Raw genomic sequence first — 22,616 nt, forward strand, 5'->3', positions numbered from 1 at the left:
ATTGGAGCAAGATTCGAATGTGTCAAAACAAGATTTACAGTAACGCCAAAAAACTTGAAAATTAGTCACTTGGAAATGTGACGTTAACATAATTGAACATCGTCAGAAACGGAATTAGTTGTATCTTCAGACCTCAAACGGACCATTATGCAGTATAGCAAATCGGTTATGGAAATGGGTAAGCTCTTCAACATTAGATCAGGAGGGAAAGCGCTTATTAACTCTGTTTTAACTCAACTCACAAAGTAAAATATTTCATAAGTTCAACTCATTTATCAAGTATAATTCAATATGATAAAAGTCAAAAGTATCGTTATCTTAGTAGAGTTTTCATGATTAGTTGAGAGAGAGGTAATACTACCACATTTTTCTCCATTTTACACGGGGAAGAAGTCTACTACTTCGCCTTCTGGCTCCACTGTCATTACACCATTTTGACTAAAACGACAATCTTTTCAATTAGGAGTGCAATTAACTTATAAACCATGTGAATACTACCCTGTCCGATGAAAGTTTAGCTACATCTATCAGTCTATCAGATAGATACCTAGGTCTTCCAAATATACTTTTTATTAAGGTATAATAATGTCTGGAACTTGGAGACGCTATGCGATGAAGTTAAGATATAATGAAAACAATATAGGTTGTTTCAAATGGACAGACAATATCCGATTATAACAAAGTTCTTACACAAGAGTTTTCCTTATCTTTCCCTCCCTCTCTCTACTTCTCGTTGTTGCCGGGAAGTCATTCGCCCTGAGCAGCTCCTCCTCCATCTGTAATAGTAATAATAGAGTAACGAGATGGATCAACAAGTCATTAAATCGCTTTGAATATTATAAGAGGAAGAAATAAAATTACCTTCACCGGATGGAGCACATGGAGACTTCCTGTAACGTGTCTGCTGCTGCGTTGGCTGCAGAAGTGGGGACAAGATCTAAGATTAGAAACAACCCTCAGAAAGGAAAAGAACAGCTGAAACGTGTGTTCATGCTCACTTACCTGTAACTTGGGACGAAGAGCTTCAAGAGGTCCCTTTGGTTTGGCAACACCTTGCTGTTTTACAAGACAATAATCATTAACACCATGAGAGAGGAACCATTATAGAGAGAGAGAGAGATTATCTTTGAATCAAAGTTATACCTTTCCAAGAGCCCAATCAGCTGAGTCAAAGTAAGCTCGCTCATGATCCTGATATAAAACAAAACACCTCAGAGAAACACACAAAACAATCTCTTTAAAAGTATAGATAAATTAAAACCTACCTTGGAAATGAGAGGTGGTTTCTTTGGCATGAGCCCTCCATACTTGCTCTTTACAGCAGCCTCCTACCACACAAATGCAAATCAAAGAAAGAGTTAGATCACCCGGCGTTTTGAACATTATCTAGTAGTGAGTGAGAGAGTACAGACACAAACCTCCTGCTGTGGTGATGGCATTGACTTTTCTGCTTCATTAGCTTTCAAATCCTCTACGCTAGACATTATTATGATCTCTTAACAACACCACCAAAACAACCCCAAAAATTGCTGCAATAATGTATAATAACACACAATGATTACTTTAACTAAGAACACACGAACCAGTAAAGGAAGCTAATAACTGAACTTGAAAAGCAAAAGGAAGATAATTTTTGTATCAATGCCATGAAGAGGAACATTAACTTCTTTACCATTCCTATAAATTTACACCATTTGTATCGAATAATAGAACAAACATTATTCCTCGCCAAACTTGGGAAGGAACAATCATTCCTATTATTTTATTCTTTTATATTATTTTTTCTATTCGTTTTCAGTGTTCCTATTTTGGTTACCAGTTTGATCTGACGTAAATGATCTGTTCTGAAAAGTGTATAGTTAATGCTCAACAACACTCAATATTCAAGAAATCGCTAGACGGTAACAAGGCGGATTATTGATTAGGTGGCTCCTAGACCGATTTTTCGATTTTTTTAAAAAATCATTCCGTTTACGTCGGATTTGCTGCCGCTTATACCGTTTTTTAGAACGGTATAGGCGGCAGCATTCTTTTACATTTTTTTTCCTATTCGTTCTCAGTGTTCCTATTTTGGTTACCAGTTTGATTCGACATAAATGATCTGTTCTGAAAAGTGTATAGTTAATGCTTAACAGCACTCAATATTCAAGAAATCGCTAGACGGTAACAAGGCGGATTATTGATTAGGTGGCTCCTAGACCGATTTTTCGATTTTTTTTTAAAAAAATCATTCCGTTTATGTCCGATTTGCTGCCGCCTATACCGTTTTTTAGAACACTGACAACGCCAATGAGAGTAACTATGAACAACCTGTAAGAACTATATATGATTGAGTTTCTTAATCAAAGCATCATCTACATTCTCCAAGGATCAGAAGAAGCTTAAGAGTTTGATGGATTCTCAATCTCCAGAATGAGAATCAAAATCAACAATGTGATAGTGAGTCAGATCTCCACAATGCTCAAAGAGTTTCAACTAATCGGAGCTAATACGATCAGATCACCACGCGAAGGCGAATCAGATACAATCAACCCCGATCGAAAAATCAAAATTTCGAATCAGAGAGAGCTAACAACAAAACAATTCCCCTAACGATAACTACTCAGATTCGATGTTAGAGATTATTATCTGATAATCTCAAACGAAGAAACGAAATGGAGAAGCGAAGGCTAACCAGGAGGAAGGATTCGTGATGGCTCTTGGGGGCGTTTCTTTCTTCTTCTTCTTTGTTGTCAAAGAGATCTTTAGAAATTGAAATGTAAAGAGATGATCGAAGAGAGGAATAACGATACGGGGAGATAAGGGTAACTTGGTAATTACAATCAAACAGACCGGGCCGCTTTCAAATGGCCCAGTTCAATTCGATTTCTCAACTATGGCCCAAATCAATTATATTTAAGAAAATTTCAATTGAACTGGAAAAAAATGTGTTCCATATTTTCTTAGTGCAGAGGAAGGAAAAGGAAAAGGAAAAAGAAAAATAAACATCTTATAATACATATATTTATATATAATCAGTTTCAAGTTAACATATATTAATAAAATTTGTGAAAGTTGATTTGTATGATTAAAATGAAATGAAATTACCTAATTTTTTTTAAAAATAAGAAACTATATATAACTTGAAGCAACTTAGAATTCTAATCATAGTTTTCTATTTGATGTGACGCGAATAATAAGCATGTAAGCTCAACAAAGAATATAATAATAAAATATTATAGAAATCTAATAAAATAGAATATTATTTGGGTGAATCCGATTCTGATAAAAAAACATTCCTGGAGAGATAAGCCAGCGAACAACATACATGTTCCTAGAATCAAAGAAATGAAAATTATATGTGGCCACCATATCTTTCATGAAATTCTATTTGTAATTAATAAATTTTTATTATGTAAAAAATAAGCATCAATTTGTAATTAAAAAGTTTGTTTTATGTAAAAAAATAAAGCAAGATAAGGCCCAAATACAAATACGATCCAATCGGTTATCGACAGAGAATTACAGTCCACGGGGAAGTTCACCGTCATTATATACACGGAGCGCATGCATGTATGTAAAACTAAACTACGACTTGAACAGAAACAAAAAAAAAACTAACAAAGAAAAAAAACTAAAAGCGCGTTTATATAAATGGAAATAGTTAAATTAATTAAATAAATGAAAACGGAAACTCAAATATAAGACAGCTGTTCGGTCATATATAACCATCGAAATAAAAGTTTTGTAACCACACAAAAAAAATAGAAGAATGGAAAAGCTGTCGTCATCCGCCGTAGTTCCTCAGCTTCTCCGCAACGTAATCATCGCCGTCTTAGTTTTCGCCGACGAATCTCTCCTCCAAATCTCCGCAAACTCCAAGCTCCTCGAGAAGCTCCGCCTGTTCCTCGTCGCATGCTTCCTCTTCTTCCTACGCTCGATTCCTTCCGTCGTCTCCTTCGCAAACACCAATCCGACGAGAGGCTACACCTTCCCGGAGAAGAAGAAGAAGCTCGAGATCGGCGACTGCGCGTCGGAATCGGGAATCGGTCGAGCGATATGGCAGCTGCTGTCGGCGATGAACGACATCCCGGTGAATTCTAGAAAGTACGAAGTCGTTAGATCCTTGGCGGAGAGACTAATCGACGAGAATCACGGACAAAACTCGTTGGCCGTGTTTGACTTGAACCGCAGGGTGTTAAACGCGTCGTTTCGTAGAACTCTAGGCCGGTTAGAGGCGGCGGTTGAGAAGAACCGGAGCGGACCGGTACGGAGTGGGTTAAACCGGGTGGTGAGAGCTGCGGTTAGAGCGGTTGGAGATGGGTTTAATAGTTGGGGTGGGGAGGAGACGGTGGATCAGTCGGCGGAAACGGCGGAGAAGCTGGCGGCGGAGCTGCTTTGGTTGGCGGAGAAGATGTCGGTTTATGGATTCGTTGATGAAGCGGTTGAGAGATGGGCTTCGGCTTCGAACTTGGCTTGGCTTGCGCTTTGGTCTGAACCAAGACTTCAATGTTCTATGGTCCAAATTTCAGGTAATTATTGTTACTGTCTTTTTTTATTTAAATTCGCTGTCTGAAAACAAATTACGTAGTTCTCAATTCGTTAATTATTTTCAGTTTTCGTATTATAAAAAAATCGTAAATATGGTAAATAGAATAATATCTTGCCCATTTAAGAAAATAAAAATAAGAAACAAGATGACACTCTTTCAATTCAGAATATTCTTTTCGGGGTTATATATTTGACTTTCCAGAATATAATAATATTGATCACATTTCATAAATAATTTTACCAGTTTTGTATTGTGTTGTACTTTAACGGTCGAAGTAGGGGACCACAAAACGCTAACTTGTTCTGATGGTTTGGACCATTGACTTTTCTTTTGTGGACTTTCTCTGTGTGAAGCCTTGTTGTTTAAGGAAGCTGCAGCAGGAGGAGAGAAATGGGGAGAGATAAAGAAGAAGATGCTTACTTCGTGGCTTCCATTGCTGTGTCGGGCAAGCAACGGAGCGGATAAACCGGTTTTGAGAGGTGCGGAAAGAGCCGAGCTAGAGAAAGTGTTGGAGAAGATGATATCAGAGCTGGAGGAAGAGGAGCAAGAACAAGTTCTATCACTTTGGCTTCACCATTACACAGCCTGCTCTTCCTCTGACTGGCCTGACCTCAATGGCTCGTATGTTCGTTGGTGTCATTCTTCTCGCCAGCTTTTGCTTTTGGACTGTGATGATTCACAAACCAAAAGCCTAACTAATTAGATTTATCATGTGTAGTTTGCTCAAGATTTCAATACCACTTGTTGTTCGTAGGTAAGAAAAACGTATGATACTTTTATGTGCATTTGAAATAGTCTACATAGTTTTATTATGCTCAAGCAAACTTTAGTAAGGAGCAATATCCAAATAAATAAAAACATGCACCACAACCATTCTTTTATATGATTCAGCTAGTGTTCTCGACTTTGTTTCACTCCATTTTCCTCTTTTCCAAGTGAATTATATGGGGACATGTCCTGCATTAGTTTTTTTAAAGTATTTGTGTAGTTTCATCAATCTGTTAAAAAGATTTATAAACTGCATAGCTTAGGAAAATCTTGCATATTAGATATGTGTAAAGTTGATAAAGCATCTACAGGAAAACAACTATAGTCACATGTTGATAAAGCATCTACTTGTATAGCAAAACAGAGAATCCGTTTCTCTATTTATTGAATCACTCTATTTGAGAGTTTCCATTCCCTACGTACTAGGGATTATTACTTGGTTGCATGAGTTAGACCAAGTCACATGTCGTTGATTTCTATTAGTATTCACTTGACTTGAAAATCCAAAAATCAAACAAAACACAGAGGGAAGCATATGATTTTTCTTAACAATAAATGAATTGGTTTTGAATATTCACGAGTATTCATCTATTTTAAGAATAGTCTCTAACAAAATTTAGGCAACTTACTTACGGATCAACTGCCCTTGGATACAAGCATGTAATAGTCACCATCAAGAGTATTATCAGAGTATTCAAAATACTAAAGTATCTCATACTAAATTCACTATTTATTTCTAGAAACATATCTATCATAACACAAATCATTATTAAACGAAAGTCATATTCAAATTAAACCGTGTGGAACTGCTTAGAACTTAGATAAGAACATCAGTTGTATGAAAAGAACGTAAAACATTATTCTTAGCGAAAATGAAAGTAAAACATACAAAACGAAACAAGATTCTTTTTTTAACTATTTTTTATTTAGCAAAAGAATTTACATTTTCATATTATTCAAAGGAAAGATTTATACATTACAAAAAGCACCAACCTTCTGTTTCTTCCATCTAATGGCAGCTTCGAGAATCTTGAGGTTAGAAGCCTCCAACTCTTCAGGGAAGAGATAATCAGTGTACTCAACATACTCTACCGAACCGTCTTCTCCAGTTATTGCCTTTCTCTTCTTGAGCTTCTTAGGGAGCTTTGACTTTACAATGCTAACATCCCCGAGCATACCAAAACTCATCTCCATATTTAGCCACTCCTCTAACAACGTTGATCTTTCTTCCTTCATCTCCGGTATAACTTCTTTGTAATACACGTAGGCTCGGTCAAAAACCGCTCTAGTGCGTCTGATGCACTCTTGTTTGCGTTCAATACCATCTTCTTCCTCATCTTCATCTTGTTCACCAGCTTCAAACTTTGCAAAACTAACCCACACCTTGTAGTGCTTCGTACGTTCCAAGAGTCGCTCATACAAAGCACGCGTCCTCTCTACCTCCCCTTGTGACATCTCAAAGTCAATGTAACCTTTCCATAACACCTCAGGCAAGTCAAGTGTAGTCTGAGATACCGCAAGCTCGAATATACCTCTTGCTCTTTCCGTTTCCTCGAGTGAAATCTCAAACTCAGCATACTTGCACCACACGTAGCAATTATCAGGAGACCATTCGAGATACTTCTCGTATAGTCTCCGACATCTATCAATCTCTCCCAACTCAAGTTCTATCTCGATATACTTCTTGAAGATCTTGTCCTTGTTTGTAGCTTTCCCAATCCCGTTCCCTAGAATCTTCCGAGCAGCGGTGAGATTCAGTTGTCTTATCTCAAACTGTGCAGCCAACAGCCATATTTTAGCAAAAGAGAAGCTTGCGTGCGGGACAAGCTTCAGACATTCTCTGTATACTTGACGTGCACGATCCACATCCTCAGCTTCAATCTCTTCAAACAACGCATAGTTAATCCATAGATAAATGTATCTCCTCCAGTAACGTTTCTCATTAGCCGGTGGGACATTACCAACAGCCCTCTCGTAAACTTCTCTGACCCTTTCCTTGTCTCCAACGGAAGAAGCCTCCTCTTCCTCTAACCTAACGTAATCAAACCACGCATCATAGTTCAGAGGGCTCTTCCTCACTTGCTCCTCGTACTCAACCCTTCTCCTCCCGACAATGACGTCATCGATCCTTTCCTTGTCCCCGTGCTGTTTCTCAAACGCTACAAACTTTTTGTACAGCTCCTCTCCTCTTCCGACACGATCGAGACCAAACTTGTAGATAACCCTAGCTCGTTCAACTTCTTTGCAACGCTCTTCAAACTCAGCAAAGGCTACAAAGAGCTCTTCATCGTCTCCAAGATTCTTAACGGCGCGTTCGTACACGTCCCTCGCACGTGCGACTTCACCTCCCTTAACCTCAAACTTTGCGTATTGGATGTAAGAAGAAGGTTTGGGGTGGCAAAGAACAAACCTCTCGTAGATATCTCTCGCACGTGCGGTTTCTTGATAACGAAGCTCGAAGTTGATGAACGAGAGCCAGCCTTGTTGATCAGGTGACCACTTCATCCACCGCTCGAACACCTCTCTAGCTCCGGAGATGTTCCCAAGCATCTCCTCCATGTGTATGTACTTGTACCAAAGCTGGTCCACGCGCGGGAGAACCGTGACGGCTCGGTCCCAAACGTTTCTAGCTGAGTTGACAAACATGTTCCTCATCTCAAACTCTGCGTACTTGACCCAAACCGCATGGTTACGATAATCTGCTTGCAAGGCACGTTCCCACACGCTTCTAGCACGTGCGTAATCTTTTTGAGACTCTTCCCAACGCGCGTAGTTTAACCATACTTGTGTAGATGGTCCTGGGCGGCGGATACGGTCCTCAAAGTCCTTACGAAGGCGGAGTCTGTAGTCGGAAAGCTCTGTTGGATCGGTGATGTTCTGATGAGGTGGCAGGATCTGAGACTCTTGTCTCTCTCGAGCTTCTCTTAGGAGCTGCTCGGCGGTGATTTGGAGCGGTGCTGGAGTCTTGTTCTTGACTCGGGTTGGTCTTGGTAGCTTCACTTGTGTGATGTCTTTAGCGAAAGAAGCCATCGTGTTTTGTTTTTCTTTATTCTTCTTTGAAGTTTTCTGATATAAGAAACAAAGAGTGAATGAAGAAGAAAGAGATCGAACTATCTTCTTATATAGACAATCATGTGAATGATTATTTCCATTTATAATTTGATTTTGGTTGAGAAAAAAGGAAAAACGTATTCGCGCGTTGTTTGTTATTTCCTTTTTTTAAATGCTTTTCCCTTTAGAAATTGGAAATAATAATAGCCCGTTGATAAAAGTCATTAAATATATAATCCTACACCCAATAGGGAGTTTAAACTTTTGGGGTCAATTTTGTTATCTTTATGGGTCTCGGCCCATTCAGTATATTTGCTGAAAGCGGAGGGGCTTCACCATTACACAAGTTGCTCTTCCTCTGCTGGCCTAAACCTGACCTCAACTGCTCTTGTGTTCATTGGTGTCATTCTTCTCGCCAGCTTGGCTCTTAAACTGTGAAGATCCACAAACAAAAACCCTAATTAGATATGTGATATGGGGGTTTCTCAAGATTCCAACATCACATGTTGTTGGTAGGAGGTAAAGAAAACACATTATAATTTGTGTGCACTGAAAATAGTCTATATAGTTTATTATGATCAAGCTAAACCAAAAATATATATATGCAACACCAACCATTCTATTCAAATGATTCAGCTAGTGTTCTTGACTTGACTTTGTTGCAATCCCTTTTCTACTTTCGAAAAGAATATATATGGGGACATGTCGTACATTTAGATGACTTTGGTATATTATGCGTGTAGATTAATCAATTTTCAAAAAGAAAAAGTGAAAATAGAATCAACTTGCAAGCAAATTCACAAGGAAGCGATATTGATTGTATATATGTGATAGAGATCAGTCCGATAATTTTTTTCTTTGAGAGAATCATATTCCGTTTGATTTTTTCCAAACATTGTTTCCGAATTTATTCACGTAACATGTGGTAGCGTAATTGAATATATAATTACGTGGACGAATACACGTTCCACATTTCTTATTTTCAATGCGAATATATACAACAACGTTGTAATCTTTCTATAAAACCTCATCACTTGAGTGCATTTGATGTAATAAATTAAACACAAAAACAAAACCTCAACTCATGTCTAGCCAGAGAGAAGTACGATGCCGTTGCGGTAGATGGATGTGGGCTCCACCGGGCGCCGGTGCTATCCAATGCTCAACTTGCCATACCGTAACGCAGCTCCACTCGCTCGTTGATGCACTGCGTGGTGCGCACCGCATGATTTATGGGCTTCAACAGCTACGTAGACAATATCAACAACCGCCACAGATGATGATGGCTCAACGTTCACCACCACAGATGATGGTGGCTCAACGGTCACCACCACAGATGATGGTGGCTCAACGGTCACCACCACAGATGATGGTGGCCCAACTGTCACCACCACCACCGCCTAGGTTGCTCGAGGCTCTTCCCTCGCCGTTTGGGAAGAAGAGAGCGGTTCTATGCGGCGTGAACTATAGAGGGAAAAGCTATAGCTTGAAAGGTTGCATTAGTGATGCAAAGTCCATGAGATGTTTCTTGGTTCAGCATATGGGTTTCCCTGTTGAATCTATTCTCATGCTCACAGGTTCGTTTCTTTTTTCACTTTTCTAAAGCCACTTTTATTTCCCTAAAAGTTCATGATGATAAGTCTGAGGACCAACTCAATAACTTCATGGACCCTTAAACAAAAGAAAAAAATTTAGACCCGATATTTGTTTAAATTTATAATAATTTTAATTTTTTTTATAAACAATACTTTTTATAATATTGGTGATGAAAAAAATACATTCACAGAAAATAGTTTTGTGAGGTCTTTTTCATTATTTGTGTATAAAAATATATCTTTATGAAATAGCTAAACTCTCTTAAGTATCAAATAAAATAGTTTTTAGGTTCTTTCATTATATTTTTGAAAAATATCCCTTTTATAAAAAAATTGAACTTTTAACTATTAAGATGCTCATATGGTTGCACCGCTTGTCCCCTATTTAAACGGGCACTGATGAGTGTTTGCTGTTGTTGCAGAAGATGAAGCCTGTCCGCAGAAAATACCAACTAAAAGAAACATGAGAAAGGCGATGAGATGGTTAGTTGAAGGAAACAGAGCAAGAGACTCACTTTTCTTCCACTACTCTGGTCATGGAGCTCAGCAAAAGGACTACGATGGAGATGAAATCGACGGTCAAGATGAAGCCTTGATCCCTTTAGACCATGAGACAGAAGGAAAAATCATCGATGACGAGATTAACGAGATACTCGTGAGGCCATTAGTCCATGGAGCTAAGCTTCACGCTGTGATAGACGCATGTAACAGTGGGACTGTCCTTGATTTACCCTTCGTTTGTAGGATGGAGACCAATGGTTCTTATGACTGGGAGCATCAAGGATTTGGGAGAATTTACAAAGGAACAGATGGTGGAGGAGCCTTCTGTTTCAGTGCTTGTGATGATGATGAAGCCAGTGGTTACACTCCTGTATGTTTTCAAAGACTTCTTCTTTTTTTTCTTTTTTTTTTTTTGGTCAAACTTTTCAAAGACTTCTAACATCATATCATAATACTAATATATATCTGTATATTATCTTTTTTGAATACCAAGAGATTGGGACCGAATCACGTAACCCCCTAGGTCCAAAACCACTGTACATAATATTAGTTTCATCACAGCGGTCATTCGACAATAGCCAACATGTTTTCCATTTGAGTTAACGACCTGTGGTTCCATCTATATATTGTTAACTAGATCATTGTCCTTGTTGTAGGTGTTCACGGGGAAGAACGCAGGAGCCATGACTTATAGCTTCATAAATGCGGTGAAAACAGCTGGACCAGCACCAACGTATGGTCAGCTGCTTAACCTTATGTGTTCTGCGATACTCGAGGCCCAGTCTCGACTCACCTACACAGACTCCGATGAGTCCTCGGTATGTGATTAAACTTGTATCATTCACAAACTTGCATTGTTGTGAATGACTGAACATTTTTTCCTTTGCTTGCAGGAGCCACTACTAACATCATCAGAGAAATTCAACATATACGCGACAAAGTTTGCGCTCTGAAGGCAAAAATACAAATCCCTTAATCTGCAAATAACTCGGAACGTTGTCCACATTTACACCTACCTTCTATATGTCTGAAGCAAACTTGTGAAAGCTTCGAAAACCTCTTCTTTGTATTATGAAGCTATGATTAGTAATATATAAGGGAATAACTGATTCATTATATTCACTGAATACAAAATGAAGGTGTATAGAGAAGAATCTAATAGTTATGAGCTTCAGTATATTAGGCCCATTATGTGCCAACTTCTCTTTCTTTCTTTTTAATAGACTGGCATATTATTGAACCTCTCGATATCTGTAGACATGAATTAGACGCATGCTAGACAATAGATTGCTTTTTTTAATCGAACTATTGCCTAACTTTTGTAAATTACGTCGCAGAGGATAGGGAAGATTCCAGGAAAGTGGACTCTTAGTCTTGGGGATAACGTATAATACATGCTAATTAAGAATGGTCGTATACTAAGACTAGTACATGTAGTTTGTAAGGGGTTGGTCTAGTGACCAAATCAACACGAAAAACTGGTCGGTCGATCCACGGCAGAATAACCTCTATGTTCGTAACAATATCTGATTGATTATTAAAAAATTAGCATATCTATTATTAAATATATCAACTTGATAACTTTGTTGGTTGTTAATTATTTTCTTCTCCATAGGACTTTATTATGCAGGTATAGACGGATAGACCCATATCGTAATGATACCACGACAATACTGTCACTAAATTTTTATAATATAATAAATATGTTATATTCTTGTTTTTTTTTTCTGTTTGGTTTAAAACTTTAAATCCTTGTCTGCGTAAAACACACCACAGTATAATATATATTCACCATGGTTACGTGCGTTTAGCTAGGTTTGGATTATTTCCGTAATAAGATGCCCGAGAAAATCTTTGGTTTGAATTTTGTTGGTTAAGAGTACGAGAGTTTATCTAAAATTAATACGAGTCGGATGGTCCATGTTTTCTTATATGCTACATTGAATTTCATTTTACAAAAAAAAAACGAAAAATTCATTTTATAATTTGTTTGGTTACTTATAATATCCGCTACATCCAAATAAGCTGAGGCTGTCAGGTGAGTGATATGAAAGACAAAAAATGTTAAGGACTTTTACAATCGTTTGAAATTGTTCATATAAATCCAAATTCAGTTATGAAACTATAATGTTTAATTATTGCTTTGTTATTTTTCGCTATTGAGCATGCCATTAACGTATGAAGCAAGTAAATAATTGATTTCCCCAGTTGGCATACATAACACTTACCATGACTGTTGACCAGAAAAAAACTGACCATGATTTTAGTCCAATAAATTATACTATTAGTCATCTAAATATTATGGTATATTATTATTACTCGATCGACATCATAAACAAAACAAATCCATGTTTTATAATACAAACTATACCTTACTTCTTATTGCATGTCATAAAATTAATACCCTTAATTAATCAAAATATATACTCTTTAATACAAAAAATCATATATAGGTTAGCCATAATGTGTAATTTAATAGGTTTGTGTCGATAAAAGTCAAATACCTAGTTTTAACATCATTAGGACTTCTCCAATAGGTCTCTATATTTCACTCTAAAATAGAGTAACTTTATTATAGAGTTGAATTTGCTCCAATGGTTCATTTTATAATAGAATTACTCTATAATAGAGTGAAATATAAAGCAATTTTGTTTTTTTACTCTAAATATAGAGTAAAAAAGTAAGATTACTATATATTTTACTTTATTATAGAGTGAACTATTAGAGCAAATCTAACTTTATAATAGAGTTAATCTATTTTAGAATGAAATATAGAATAAATTTTAGTATGCCATTGGAGATGATCTTATCTACTTATACTTTGTTATGGTTCGTTCCGTAAACCTTCACTGCTTTTGATGATACTGATCATGTTATACAATTGGATTTTTTTCTATTACGTAAAAGAATAAAAGGAAAATATTAAAAGACACGATTAGCGAAAGTGGGTCGGTCGACCAACAAAACTCCCTCCCCTAAAGTCAAAAGTTAGGAACTAGAGGGGAATGTGCGTTTTTAACACTTGTAAATTTTTTGTAGAATCATGTAAAATAAGCAATAATTATAGATCGAGTCGGCCAACTTTGTTGACTAATTCCCCATATATACGGCATGCATGGTCCCTTATTAAAAACTTAAATCGAATTAGCTTTGCTTACATGCACCAGGTAGACATCAATATTAACAAACTCGTTTTATTTATGATCTAGCAACTAGTGGTCTAGTAGGCTACGTTACGGGTCAAATTATTTTCCAAATTCATGAAAGTTGAACTCCTTAACTTTGTTGTAGATTTGACAATGTAGATCAATTGCAATAAATGAGTGTGTAAGGTATAGGTCACGACATCACGTCCAGAAACAGAGACGCCCTACTGAGAGATGTTTCAGACAAGCTGATATAAAAATAATTAGGACAACATCAATATCTCGGAAAATAGTACACGTACAACACAAGATCGTGTTCGAAAGAATGACGTTGCACGATATGTTCACCGTTTTATTTTTGTGTGTGGCTTTCCGTGCCGACTACTCAATCTCCCATCCGCACGTGAGACTCCTTTGCCTTCTCTTTTACACCTTTTCACTTATTTAAATCTTTTCCTTTTCCATTACTTCTTTGATTAGATTGATTAGATATTTCGTTCTTGTTTGTTTCCATTCTATTAATAGTTTTGTCGTAAGAGCACGTTCAACGCTGTCTCTTAAGTGCGTATAAAACGCTTAAAAACGATTAAAAGAAATAAAAAGAAGACAAAACCCGAAGCCACGTCCCTTAATTAGGGGCGCTATGATACCGTATGTTACGGGCACGTGTCACATAATAATTGGAAAAGGCAATGGTGGAGACGCGTCTTCGTTTCATCTTCGTTCTTTTCTCTGTTTTGGTTTCTCCGTCTCGACGACGAGAAAGGCGATTCATGTGGCTCTCGGTGGCGATACGGCGACATCTCAAACGGTGGGTCTCATCGACGCAGGGAAGCCACGATCTGACCATTGGTGTCTCTCAGACACGCAGATAAACGCTGCCGAGTGTTAATCTTGGTTTTGGTTGTTGATCAAAAGGTAAAAATCTTTTCACTTGATTCTGTCTTAAATTAAGCATGTCTTAATCTTTGTTTTGGTTGTTGATTTGGTTTTTAATTTGTTTCTGTGTTTCAGTCGGTCCATGTCTGGATCAAGACGCACGATCCAGGTTCAAGAGGAAGATAAACGGCGTCTGTTGGTCAGGCTTATGAAACGGTACGCCTTTGTTCATTTGGTTATGTCTTTGAGTCTTCCAATTATCCATGATCCCTTTTGTTCATTCATTTTCTAATTTTTTTTTCTTTCTGTCTTTGAGTCGGGAGATTGATGGATGAAGACGCGTGATCCAGGTCAGAACAAAGGCGTACTCTTGTTGATAGAGGTAAACATTAATCTCGTTCTGTCCAATAGAGTAAAGCATTGTCTTAGGTGATTGTTAGGTAAAGCATTGAAATGAATTGAGGCCTCTGTGGTAAATGCGTTGGTTAGGTTTGCGTTGTGTTTAGGTAATAAATAGGAGGCTTTGTGTAGTTAATAAACATTTATCTTTGCTCTCTCCAAGACGCATGGTGGTTGTGAATTGTGATCAATGCGTTGCTTCCCCTTTCTCCTCATTCTTCTATTAAACGCTTCCCCTTTCTCCTCTTTTGATAGATAGAAATAGTGTAGTGTAATTAATATGTTAGGAATATGTCAACTCGGTTTAATAAATATAGATGGTGGTTGTGAATTGTGATCAATGCGTTGCTTCCCCTTTCTCCTCATTCTTCTATTAAACGCTTCCCCTTTCTCCTCTTTTCTTCACTTCTCAATTCGTTGCTTCTGTTCTTTTATCTTCTCTCTTCTTTGATCAACAGAAATGGATTACAATCCGTTTACGCAGTCATCAAACTTTGTTGGACTACTTACTAGCCAACAAAGTATTTCCTTTGGTTCATCTCAAGTTCCAACTCCAGTCTCTGAGGATGTTGGTGAGCGTCGGGAACGAAAGAAGTGGACGCCCAGTGATGATATTCTGCTGATCAGCTCGTGGCTCAACACGAGCAAAGATCCAATTGTTGGCAACGAGCAAAGGTCAGGCACATTCTGGACGAGAATTGCAGCGTACTATGCCGCTAGTCAGAAGGTTGCTGGCTGCGAAGAGAGAGAGGCTGGTCACTGTAAACAACGCTGGCATAGGATCAACGACTTGGTCTGCAAATTCTGTGGCTCCTACGAAGCTGCTAAAAGAGAGAAGACTAGTGGCTGCAATGAGAATGATGTGCTCAAAAAAGCACATGAAATATTCTACAATAACTATAACAAGAAATTTAATCTCGAGCACGCTTGGAAAGAGCTGAGGAACGACCAGAAGTGGAGTGACCAATCTTCTGCAAAAAACGAGGGAAACTCTAGCAAGAGGAAGGGTGATGATGGTGGAGAAACATCGAACTCCCAAGGTACTGAACCCAAGCGTCCCGCGGGTGTTAAGGCGTCAAAGGCCTCTGGGAAGAAGAATATGGTGGAGGAGAAAGCGCTTAAAGAGTTTGAAAGTATGTGGGCTATTAAACAACAGGACTTGGCCGCCAAGGATAAGTTGTCGAGGATGAGACTACTTGAATCTCTGGTTTCAAAAAAGGAGCCTTTAGCCGAGTATGAAGAAGCCTTAAAGAAGAAGATCATCAGTGACATTATGTTTAATTAGCGTAGGTGTAGTTATGTTTCTTGTTCTTGTTAGAAAATGCTTCTTATTCTTGTTAAGCCTGATTATTGTTCTTGTTTAACTCTCTGTTTCAGGTCAGGACAGTGTGAAAAGATGGAGCAATGGGAGTGGAATAATCACGGAGTCTCTGTGGTCTTGCGGTCTTGGCGTCTTGTGTCACGGAGTGAAAGTGTAGTAGGTCTTGCGGTCTTGGAGTCTTGTGGTCTTGAAGTCTTGTTGTCTTGGAGTCTAGTGGTCTTGGAGTGTTGTAGTACTTGTAGTACTTGTGTCACGGAGTAAAAGTTTCTAGTGGAGTCTAGTAGTCTTGTAGTGTTGTTGTAGTCTTCTACTACTTGTGTCACGGGTCTTGTATCAGACTTTGGTCCCAATCTCTATATATTAAGTCATGTTGCGTTAATGTTTTATTCACAATCTCTCTATCTCACTCTCTCACTTTCGAACCAAGGTTGCAAATATCACAAACCAATCTCATTCTCTGTCTCTTTCTATACCAATCTCACTCTCTGTTTCTCAGCAATCTCATTCTCTCGTTCTCACTAATCACCTTAAACCAAACACATTATCTCGTTCTCACCGATCACCTTAAACCAAACACTATAACCAAAACCTTAAACCAAACACATTCTCTCGTTCTCACCAAAAACCTTAAACCAAACACTATAACTCGTTCTCACCATTCCCATTAAACCAAACACATTCACTGCCAAAAAAAAATTAACCAATTCCTAATCTCTCGTCCTCACCAAACAAAACTCAAAAAATGGCATCTTCTTCTAATAACACATTTGATGGATCAATTGATGATACTTTTGATCAACAATTTGATCAACATTTTGATCAACAATTTGATCAATATTTTGATCAAACGTTTGAAAATTTTCCCACCAATCATGGTAATCAAGAAAGCGAGAAAAAAAAGAAGAAAAAAAGAATTTATATCGAAAGGAATCGTGAAGAAGGTGATAGACGTTTGTGGGATGATTATTTCAGCGAAACCCCAACATATCCTCATAATCTATTCCGACGACGCTTTCGAATGAACAAGGGATTGTTCATGCGTATCGTTAATCGACTCTCCAATGAAGTTGAATTCTTTCAACAAAAGAGAGATGCTCTCGGCAGGCTTAGTCTCTCTCCACTTCAAAAGAGTACAGCAGCCATTCGTGTTTTGGCATATGGTAATGCGGCTGATGGGGTCGACGAATACCTCCGTCTCGGTGCATCTACTACTCTCTCATGTTTGGAAAATTTTGTGGACGGAATAATTTCTTTATTCAGCGAAGAGTACCTAAGAAGACCAACACCTGCCGATCTTCAACGTCTACTTGATATTGGTGAGTACCGTGGCTTTCCCGGGATGATAGGAAGCATTGATTGTATGCATTGGGAATGGAAGAATTGTCCCACCGCTTGGAAAGGGCAATATTCTCGGGGTTCGGGCAAACCAACAATTGTTTTAGAGGCGGTTGCTTCATATGATCTCTGGATATGGCATGCGTTTTTCGGACCGCCAGGTACGTTAAATGATATCAATGTTCTTGATCGCTCACCTGTTTTTGATGACGTAATCCAAGGTCAAGCTCCGCAAGTGACATACTATGTCAATGGAAGAGAGTATCGTATGGGTTACTATCTCACCGATGGTATTTATCCGAAATGGTCAACATTTATCCAATCAATTCCATTACCACAAAGTCCGCAAGCAGTTTTATTTGCTCAACAACAAGAAGCTGCCCGAAAAGATGTCGAGCGTGCTTTTGGAGTCCTGCAAGCTCGCTTTGCCATTGTTAAAAATCCAGCACTTTTTTGGGATAAAGCTAAAATTGGAAAGATTATGAGAGCTTGTATCATACTCCATAATATGATAGTAGAGGATGAAAGAGATGGATACTCTCTATTTAACGTTACAGAGTTCCAAGAAGCAGAAGATAACGGGAGTTCACATGTCGATCTTTCGTATTCTACAAATATGCCATCAAATATCAGCAATATGATGGATGCTCGAAGAAGAATTCGTGATAGACAATTGCATCAACAATTGAAAGATGATTTGGTTGAACATATATGGCAAAAATTCGGACAAAGCAACAACTAAGCTGTGATGCTTCTCTCAAATTATCCCACTTTATTTGAATAATGTTTGTTTCATGTTTTATTTACAAATCAATGTTTAAAATGTTATCTTTTAATATGTTTTGTTTAATTTTTTTTTTTTTATAAATATTAATTTTTAATTTCTAAGAATCTTTATTTAAGAGACTAGCATTGGAACACATTAAATGCTGTCGTCTCTTAACCAGATCTCTTAGTACACAATTACTATTAAATATTAGTTATGATACTCATAATGGGTTTTTGGGTTGTACATGCTCTAAATGTGGTGTGATTTTCATTCACTCCTCGTTAGCCTTTTATGAAAATATTGTAATACTGTGAAATTATATCTAAAACTCGTGACACCGGTTTATAGGTTAGATGTATTTTATCTTATCCAGCGACATAAACAGGATATCTTGACATGATGAGATAAGAAAATGTACTGGTCCTTGTAAATTTGGACCGCATGTCGGCCAAAAAATCGTTTTGACTGATATATTAAGCTCAACTTTTTTTTGTACCCGCAAATTTAAAACGCTCAAATATTTGTTATAACGCCATCAAAACAGTGATCATTATTCAAAATTTAACTTATATGTGATATTTCCACTCGACTCAATTAAAATAGAAATAAGCCAAGCTAAAAAAACAAATGGTGACATCAGAAGAAGGAAAATCAAAATGATGAATAAAGGGTGGTCATGATCCTATGAGTCCCATTAATATTTATATATATACACTTGATATTTGTTGCTTCTACAGTTTACTATTCATTTTTCACATACAGCAAGAGTAAAATTTTAAACGTGTCAAAATAAATCGTTGAGGTAGCACTCAGCAGATCTAATAAGTGGATTGCCTCGAATCATATTAACCCTGGGTTACTCTCGAGTACTGACAAGTAGATAACGCCAAAGAAAATGATGTAAAAGGCCAATAATGGACTGTAATAAAGGTGTGGTTCAGTACTCATCGTGAAGGCGTATCTAATATCTTCTTTCCCCAGCTACACGACTAATTTACTCAAGTGCACCGTATTTTTCTTGTACACGTAAACTATTTATAAGTCTACATAGTTGTACAATTGTATAGTATTTTATACACTGTGCGTAGGTAAATACGTATGGCTCGTGTGGTGGTCCCCGCAGAAACCAAAGGTAGAGCCGTGTGGAGGGACCTCCCCCAAGTAAAACGATAACCACACGGTATCAGATCCCTTGTCACTTTCTTGAATTCAGTGGCGCCCTTTAACTCTAAAGGAACCTCCCCTAAATAGATACAGAACTAATATTCATTTGTTTTTAATAAAAAGTTGATTTAATCTTTTTGATTGTGTTTCAAAAAAAAAAAAAAAAAAATCTTTTTGATTATTGACTAGGTTTCGAAACGCGTAATGACTTCTTCTTCTAGTACAGCCAAACAAGTATGGTGTCTATGTATTTGCTGCGTATAAGATCGTAAAGCCCGTCTTTGGGTCAAGTCGATGGAACCTATACTTTAAGTGAATATTTTCTTAACTTTTCTTGACAGAATTTCAGATTTGAAGATTCAAATTATCATGTTTATAATATTTCCATTTTAACGAAGCGGCCATTCTTTCTTTAGCCTTTGAAATTTCGGAACCAATACAAACCATGACCCATGATGTCATTATACTTTTACCAAAAAAATGATGTCATTATACTGAAAAATAGCTAAAGCTTTTAATAGTGATATTAAACTTAGTTGTTGGCTGCTGATCCATAAGAAATTGTTGGCATATGATTTGCTTAAAGAAAAACCAGTGAATAATATACGAATTCGTTCATTTTAATTCATCTGTACTTAACACTATTATATAGAAAGGTAAGGGTGGATGAGACTGATGCTGGTTAAATAACATAATGATATATAATTTTTTTGCAATTTTTTAAATAGAAGTTTTAGTTTTTATCCATTTCTTATACTTTTTTTTCGTCAACACAATTCTATTGATTTATACAAGGAGTTCATGATCTTTTTATTTTTGAACAGAGGAGGAGTTCATGATCTAAACTCTGGTTTTTGACTATATACAAGTTGAATGAATGTATGTATCAAAATCAGATAAGCTACATCCACTTTTTAAAACAACTAGTTGATGTAATTTATAGCCACCTTTTAATACTAGTTTTTGAGCTAGCTGTATTTTATACTAAGTTCCTTGCATTTGAATTTAGAATGGGCTTTTGCATTAAAACTATACTCGATTTGTATTCATAAACTTCAAAAAAAGTTTTAATAGCTATGACTTTTGAGTCTACGACAGCTCGAACATAGAAAATTAAAAAACTATGAAATGTACCTATCCAATTTAATTTATTTTTCAAGATTCATATATGTATATATTTACATATTTAATTGTATTACATTGTCTATACTCATTAAAACTTTACGCAAATGCGCATGGACGAGCATGTCTCTCCGCATGGCGTAAGATTTAAGTTTAAAACTTCTATAAAATAACAGACTAATAACAAAATTATCGGCTAAGCATCACTTAAATTTAATACACGTTATGGAGACTACCACGTCACATTTGAGCACCTTCCAGGCTGTCAAAGACTCCTATCACCCATTCAAATCATTCCACGTGGCACTTTCGGACAGTGACACCTATGCTACAACAGCTGTCTCACTCGTCTACATTGGTATAAATACCTCCGTATCACACTTCATTCTATAAACCTCAAATAAAACCTCTGTTCTATCTCTTACAATAACCAACTTCTCAAATGGCTTATAATTACCGTTTTGCCTTTTTCCTCACCGTCCTCACCGCCCTCGCCGGGATCTCCTCCGCCGCGTTGGTCAAGGAGCAGCCGCTTGTTCTGAAATACCACAACGGCGCTCTCTTGAAAGGAAACATCAACGTCAATCTCGTTTGGTACGGGAAGTTCACTCCCACCCAACGGTCCGTGATCGTCGACTTCATCCGCTCGCTCAACTCCAAAGAAGCCACAACCTCCGCCGCTCCCTCCGTCGCCTCGTGGTGGAAGACGACGGAGAAATACAAAGGCGGAGCTTCGACTCTCGTCGTCGGGAAACAGCTCCTCCTCGAGAACTACCCCCTCGGAAAATCTCTCAAGAATCCTAACCTCCGTGCTCTATCCACCAAACTTAACGGCGGTCTCCGTTCGATAACCGTCGTCTTAACGGCGAAAGACGTTTCCGTCGAGGGGTTCTGTATGAACCGGTGCGGGTCCCACGGATCGTCCGTCTCGACTTCGCGCCGCGCGGCTAACGGCGAGGCTTACGTCTGGGTCGGAAACGCCGAGACGATGTGCCCAGGGTACTGCGCGTGGCCGTTTCACCAGCCCATTTACGGCCCACAAGGGCCGCCGTTAGTTGCGCCTAACGGTGACGTCGGAGTCGACGGGATGATTATAAACCTCGCTACGCTTCTAGCTAACACCGTCACGAATCCGTTTAAGAACGGGTATTACCAGGGCCCACCAACTGCTCCACTTGAAGCTGTCTCCGCTTGTACCGGCATGTTCGGGTCGGGTTCTTACCCGGGTTACGCGGGTCTAGTGCTGGTTGACAAAACTACCGGGTCTAGTTACAACGCTCGTGGACTCGCCGGGAGGAAATATCTATTGCCGGCGATGTGGGATCCACAGACGTCGACTTGCAAGACTCTGGTTTGATCCAAGGGATGTGAGTATGACACGTGTCATGTTCTGGAAGGAATGAGGAGATCTAGATGACATCTATAGTCAAAACAAGTTGTAACTCGCGCTTGTATAATATATGCTTTCGGGTTTGGACTGTGGATAAGAGTCTTTGCTTTTGTCGTTTTGTTGTGACGTGTAAATTATGTTTCTTGAATGTGAAGATATATGAATAGTATAAAATAAAATGATTTTGTTTCTGTTGACAAAAAAAATGATTTTGTTTCTACTGCTTTTTATAAAAGTTAATGCACTTATTAAAGATAATGAACTATAATGATTGAAGCTTATAATACAAATTTTATACATTTAAAGGCATCTAGCTTTTATATTAGTGGGTAGTATAAGATAATCATAATTTTATTGTTTATATTAAATTCGATGATAAAAGTAGATAACACTACAAAGAAAGATGAGTATAAAATATAAATTGCTCTCGGTGATGTTGGGGCCAAAGAGACCAAATCGATTGCTTAATAAAATACTCGTTTCTTCCTACTTTTTTTTCATGTCAGCCATAGTGTGCTTAAAATGCTTCCTCGCAATTGTGTTTTGCTTTTACAGATCCCTCATTATTTGTATCATTGTATGACTATGATTAAAACTAAGTTAACAAAGATAAGGTCTGTAATAACACCAGAATTCATTGTGTCA

General features: G+C 37.8%; 6 protein-coding genes across 8 annotated transcripts; 4 read left to right on the forward strand and 2 right to left on the reverse strand.

Annotated features, from left to right (window-relative positions):
- Window positions 1–550: 550 nt before the first annotated feature.
- LOC106404924 lies at window positions 551–2,810 on the reverse strand. Its single transcript, XM_013845571.3, has 7 exons — window positions 2,675–2,810; window positions 1,419–1,529; window positions 1,266–1,328; window positions 1,144–1,191; window positions 1,003–1,056; window positions 862–916; window positions 551–776 (listed from the first exon to the last, which is right to left on the reverse strand). The coding sequence occupies exons 2-7, from the start codon at window positions 1,482–1,484 to the stop codon at window positions 748–750; spliced, it is 315 nt and encodes a 104-aa protein (XP_013701025.2). The 5' UTR covers window positions 1,485–1,529; window positions 2,675–2,810; the 3' UTR covers window positions 551–747.
- Window positions 2,811–3,611: 801 nt separating this feature from the next.
- Window positions 3,612–5,412, forward strand: LOC106347964. Its single transcript, XM_013787601.3, has 2 exons — window positions 3,612–4,511; window positions 4,885–5,412. Exons 1-2 carry the CDS (start codon window positions 3,752–3,754, stop codon window positions 5,232–5,234), a joined length of 1,110 nt encoding a protein of 369 aa, XP_013643055.2. The 5' UTR covers window positions 3,612–3,751; the 3' UTR covers window positions 5,235–5,412.
- Window positions 5,413–5,646: 234 nt separating this feature from the next.
- On the reverse strand, window positions 5,647–8,362 carry LOC125581589 (crooked neck-like protein 1). Its single transcript, XM_048747291.1, has one exon. It carries the CDS (start codon window positions 8,327–8,329, stop codon window positions 6,269–6,271), a length of 2,061 nt encoding a protein of 686 aa, XP_048603248.1. The 5' UTR covers window positions 8,330–8,362; the 3' UTR covers window positions 5,647–6,268.
- Window positions 8,363–9,285: 923 nt separating this feature from the next.
- On the forward strand, window positions 9,286–11,689 carry LOC106350416 (metacaspase-3-like). The gene is made up of 4 exons (XM_048747292.1): window positions 9,286–9,927; window positions 10,368–10,816; window positions 11,103–11,264; window positions 11,340–11,689. The coding sequence occupies exons 1-4, from the start codon at window positions 9,435–9,437 to the stop codon at window positions 11,397–11,399; spliced, it is 1,164 nt and encodes a 387-aa protein (XP_048603249.1). The 5' UTR covers window positions 9,286–9,434; the 3' UTR covers window positions 11,400–11,689.
- Window positions 11,690–14,371: 2,682 nt separating this feature from the next.
- On the forward strand, window positions 14,372–20,376 carry LOC111211814 (glutathione S-transferase T2-like). Of its 3 annotated transcripts, XM_048747293.1 has the most exons (4): window positions 14,372–14,510; window positions 14,607–14,687; window positions 14,788–14,853; window positions 16,248–20,376. In XM_048747293.1, the coding sequence occupies exon 4, from the start codon at window positions 16,934–16,936 to the stop codon at window positions 18,266–18,268; it is 1,335 nt and encodes a 444-aa protein (XP_048603250.1). In that variant the 5' UTR covers window positions 14,372–14,510; window positions 14,607–14,687; window positions 14,788–14,853; window positions 16,248–16,933; the 3' UTR covers window positions 18,269–20,376. The 3 variants fall into 3 exon arrangements, with proteins under 3 accessions (XP_048603250.1, XP_048603251.1, XP_048603252.1); XM_048747294.1 differs by lacking the exons at window positions 14,372–14,510; window positions 14,607–14,687; window positions 14,788–14,853 and adding an exon at window positions 14,872–16,156; XM_048747295.1 differs by lacking the exons at window positions 14,372–14,510; window positions 14,607–14,687; window positions 14,788–14,853 and adding an exon at window positions 14,872–16,156 and having other exon boundaries at window positions 16,248–16,577.
- Window positions 20,377–20,592: 216 nt separating this feature from the next.
- Window positions 20,593–22,163, forward strand: LOC106347965 (protein EXORDIUM-like 2). Its single transcript, XM_013787602.3, has one exon. The coding sequence runs from the start codon at window positions 21,024–21,026 to the stop codon at window positions 21,936–21,938; it is 915 nt and encodes a 304-aa protein (XP_013643056.2). The 5' UTR covers window positions 20,593–21,023; the 3' UTR covers window positions 21,939–22,163.
- The last annotated feature ends 453 nt before the right edge of the window (window positions 22,164–22,616 follow it).

The sequence above is a fragment of the Brassica napus genome, chromosome C2 (genome assembly GCF_020379485.1).
Source record: "Brassica napus cultivar Da-Ae chromosome C2, Da-Ae, whole genome shotgun sequence".
NCBI classification, from domain to species: domain Eukaryota; kingdom Viridiplantae; phylum Streptophyta; class Magnoliopsida; order Brassicales; family Brassicaceae; genus Brassica; species Brassica napus.

Bases quoted from the DNA above. Each gene is read 5' to 3' on its own strand.
- LOC106347964 (XM_013787601.3), top strand. From the start codon at position 3,752: ATGGAAAAGCTGTCGTCATCCGCCGTAGTTCCTCAGCTTCTCCGCAAC. The intron at 4,512-4,884 runs GTAATTATTGTT...CTCTGTGTGAAG, and splicing joins TTCTATGGTCCAAATTTCAG to CCTTGTTGTTTAAGGAAGCT.
- LOC106404924 (XM_013845571.3), bottom strand. From the start codon at position 1,484: ATGTCTAGCGTAGAGGATTTGAAAGCTAATGAAGCAGAAAAGTCAATG. The intron at 1,192-1,265 runs GTAGGTTTTAAT...GTTTTATATCAG, and splicing joins AACCACCTCTCATTTCCAAG to GATCATGAGCGAGCTTACTT. The intron at 777-861 runs GTAATTTTATTT...TTACTATTACAG, and splicing joins ATGTGCTCCATCCGGTGAAG to ATGGAGGAGGAGCTGCTCAG.
- LOC106347965 (XM_013787602.3), top strand. From the start codon at position 21,024: ATGGCTTATAATTACCGTTTTGCCTTTTTCCTCACCGTCCTCACCGCC.
- LOC106350416 (XM_048747292.1), top strand. From the start codon at position 9,435: ATGTCTAGCCAGAGAGAAGTACGATGCCGTTGCGGTAGATGGATGTGG. The intron at 9,928-10,367 runs GTTCGTTTCTTT...CTGTTGTTGCAG, and splicing joins ATCTATTCTCATGCTCACAG to AAGATGAAGCCTGTCCGCAG. The intron at 11,265-11,339 runs GTATGTGATTAA...CTTTGCTTGCAG, and splicing joins CAGACTCCGATGAGTCCTCG to GAGCCACTACTAACATCATC.
- LOC111211814 (XM_048747293.1), top strand. From the start codon at position 16,934: ATGGCATCTTCTTCTAATAACACATTTGATGGATCAATTGATGATACT.
- LOC125581589 (XM_048747291.1), bottom strand. From the start codon at position 8,329: ATGGCTTCTTTCGCTAAAGACATCACACAAGTGAAGCTACCAAGACCA.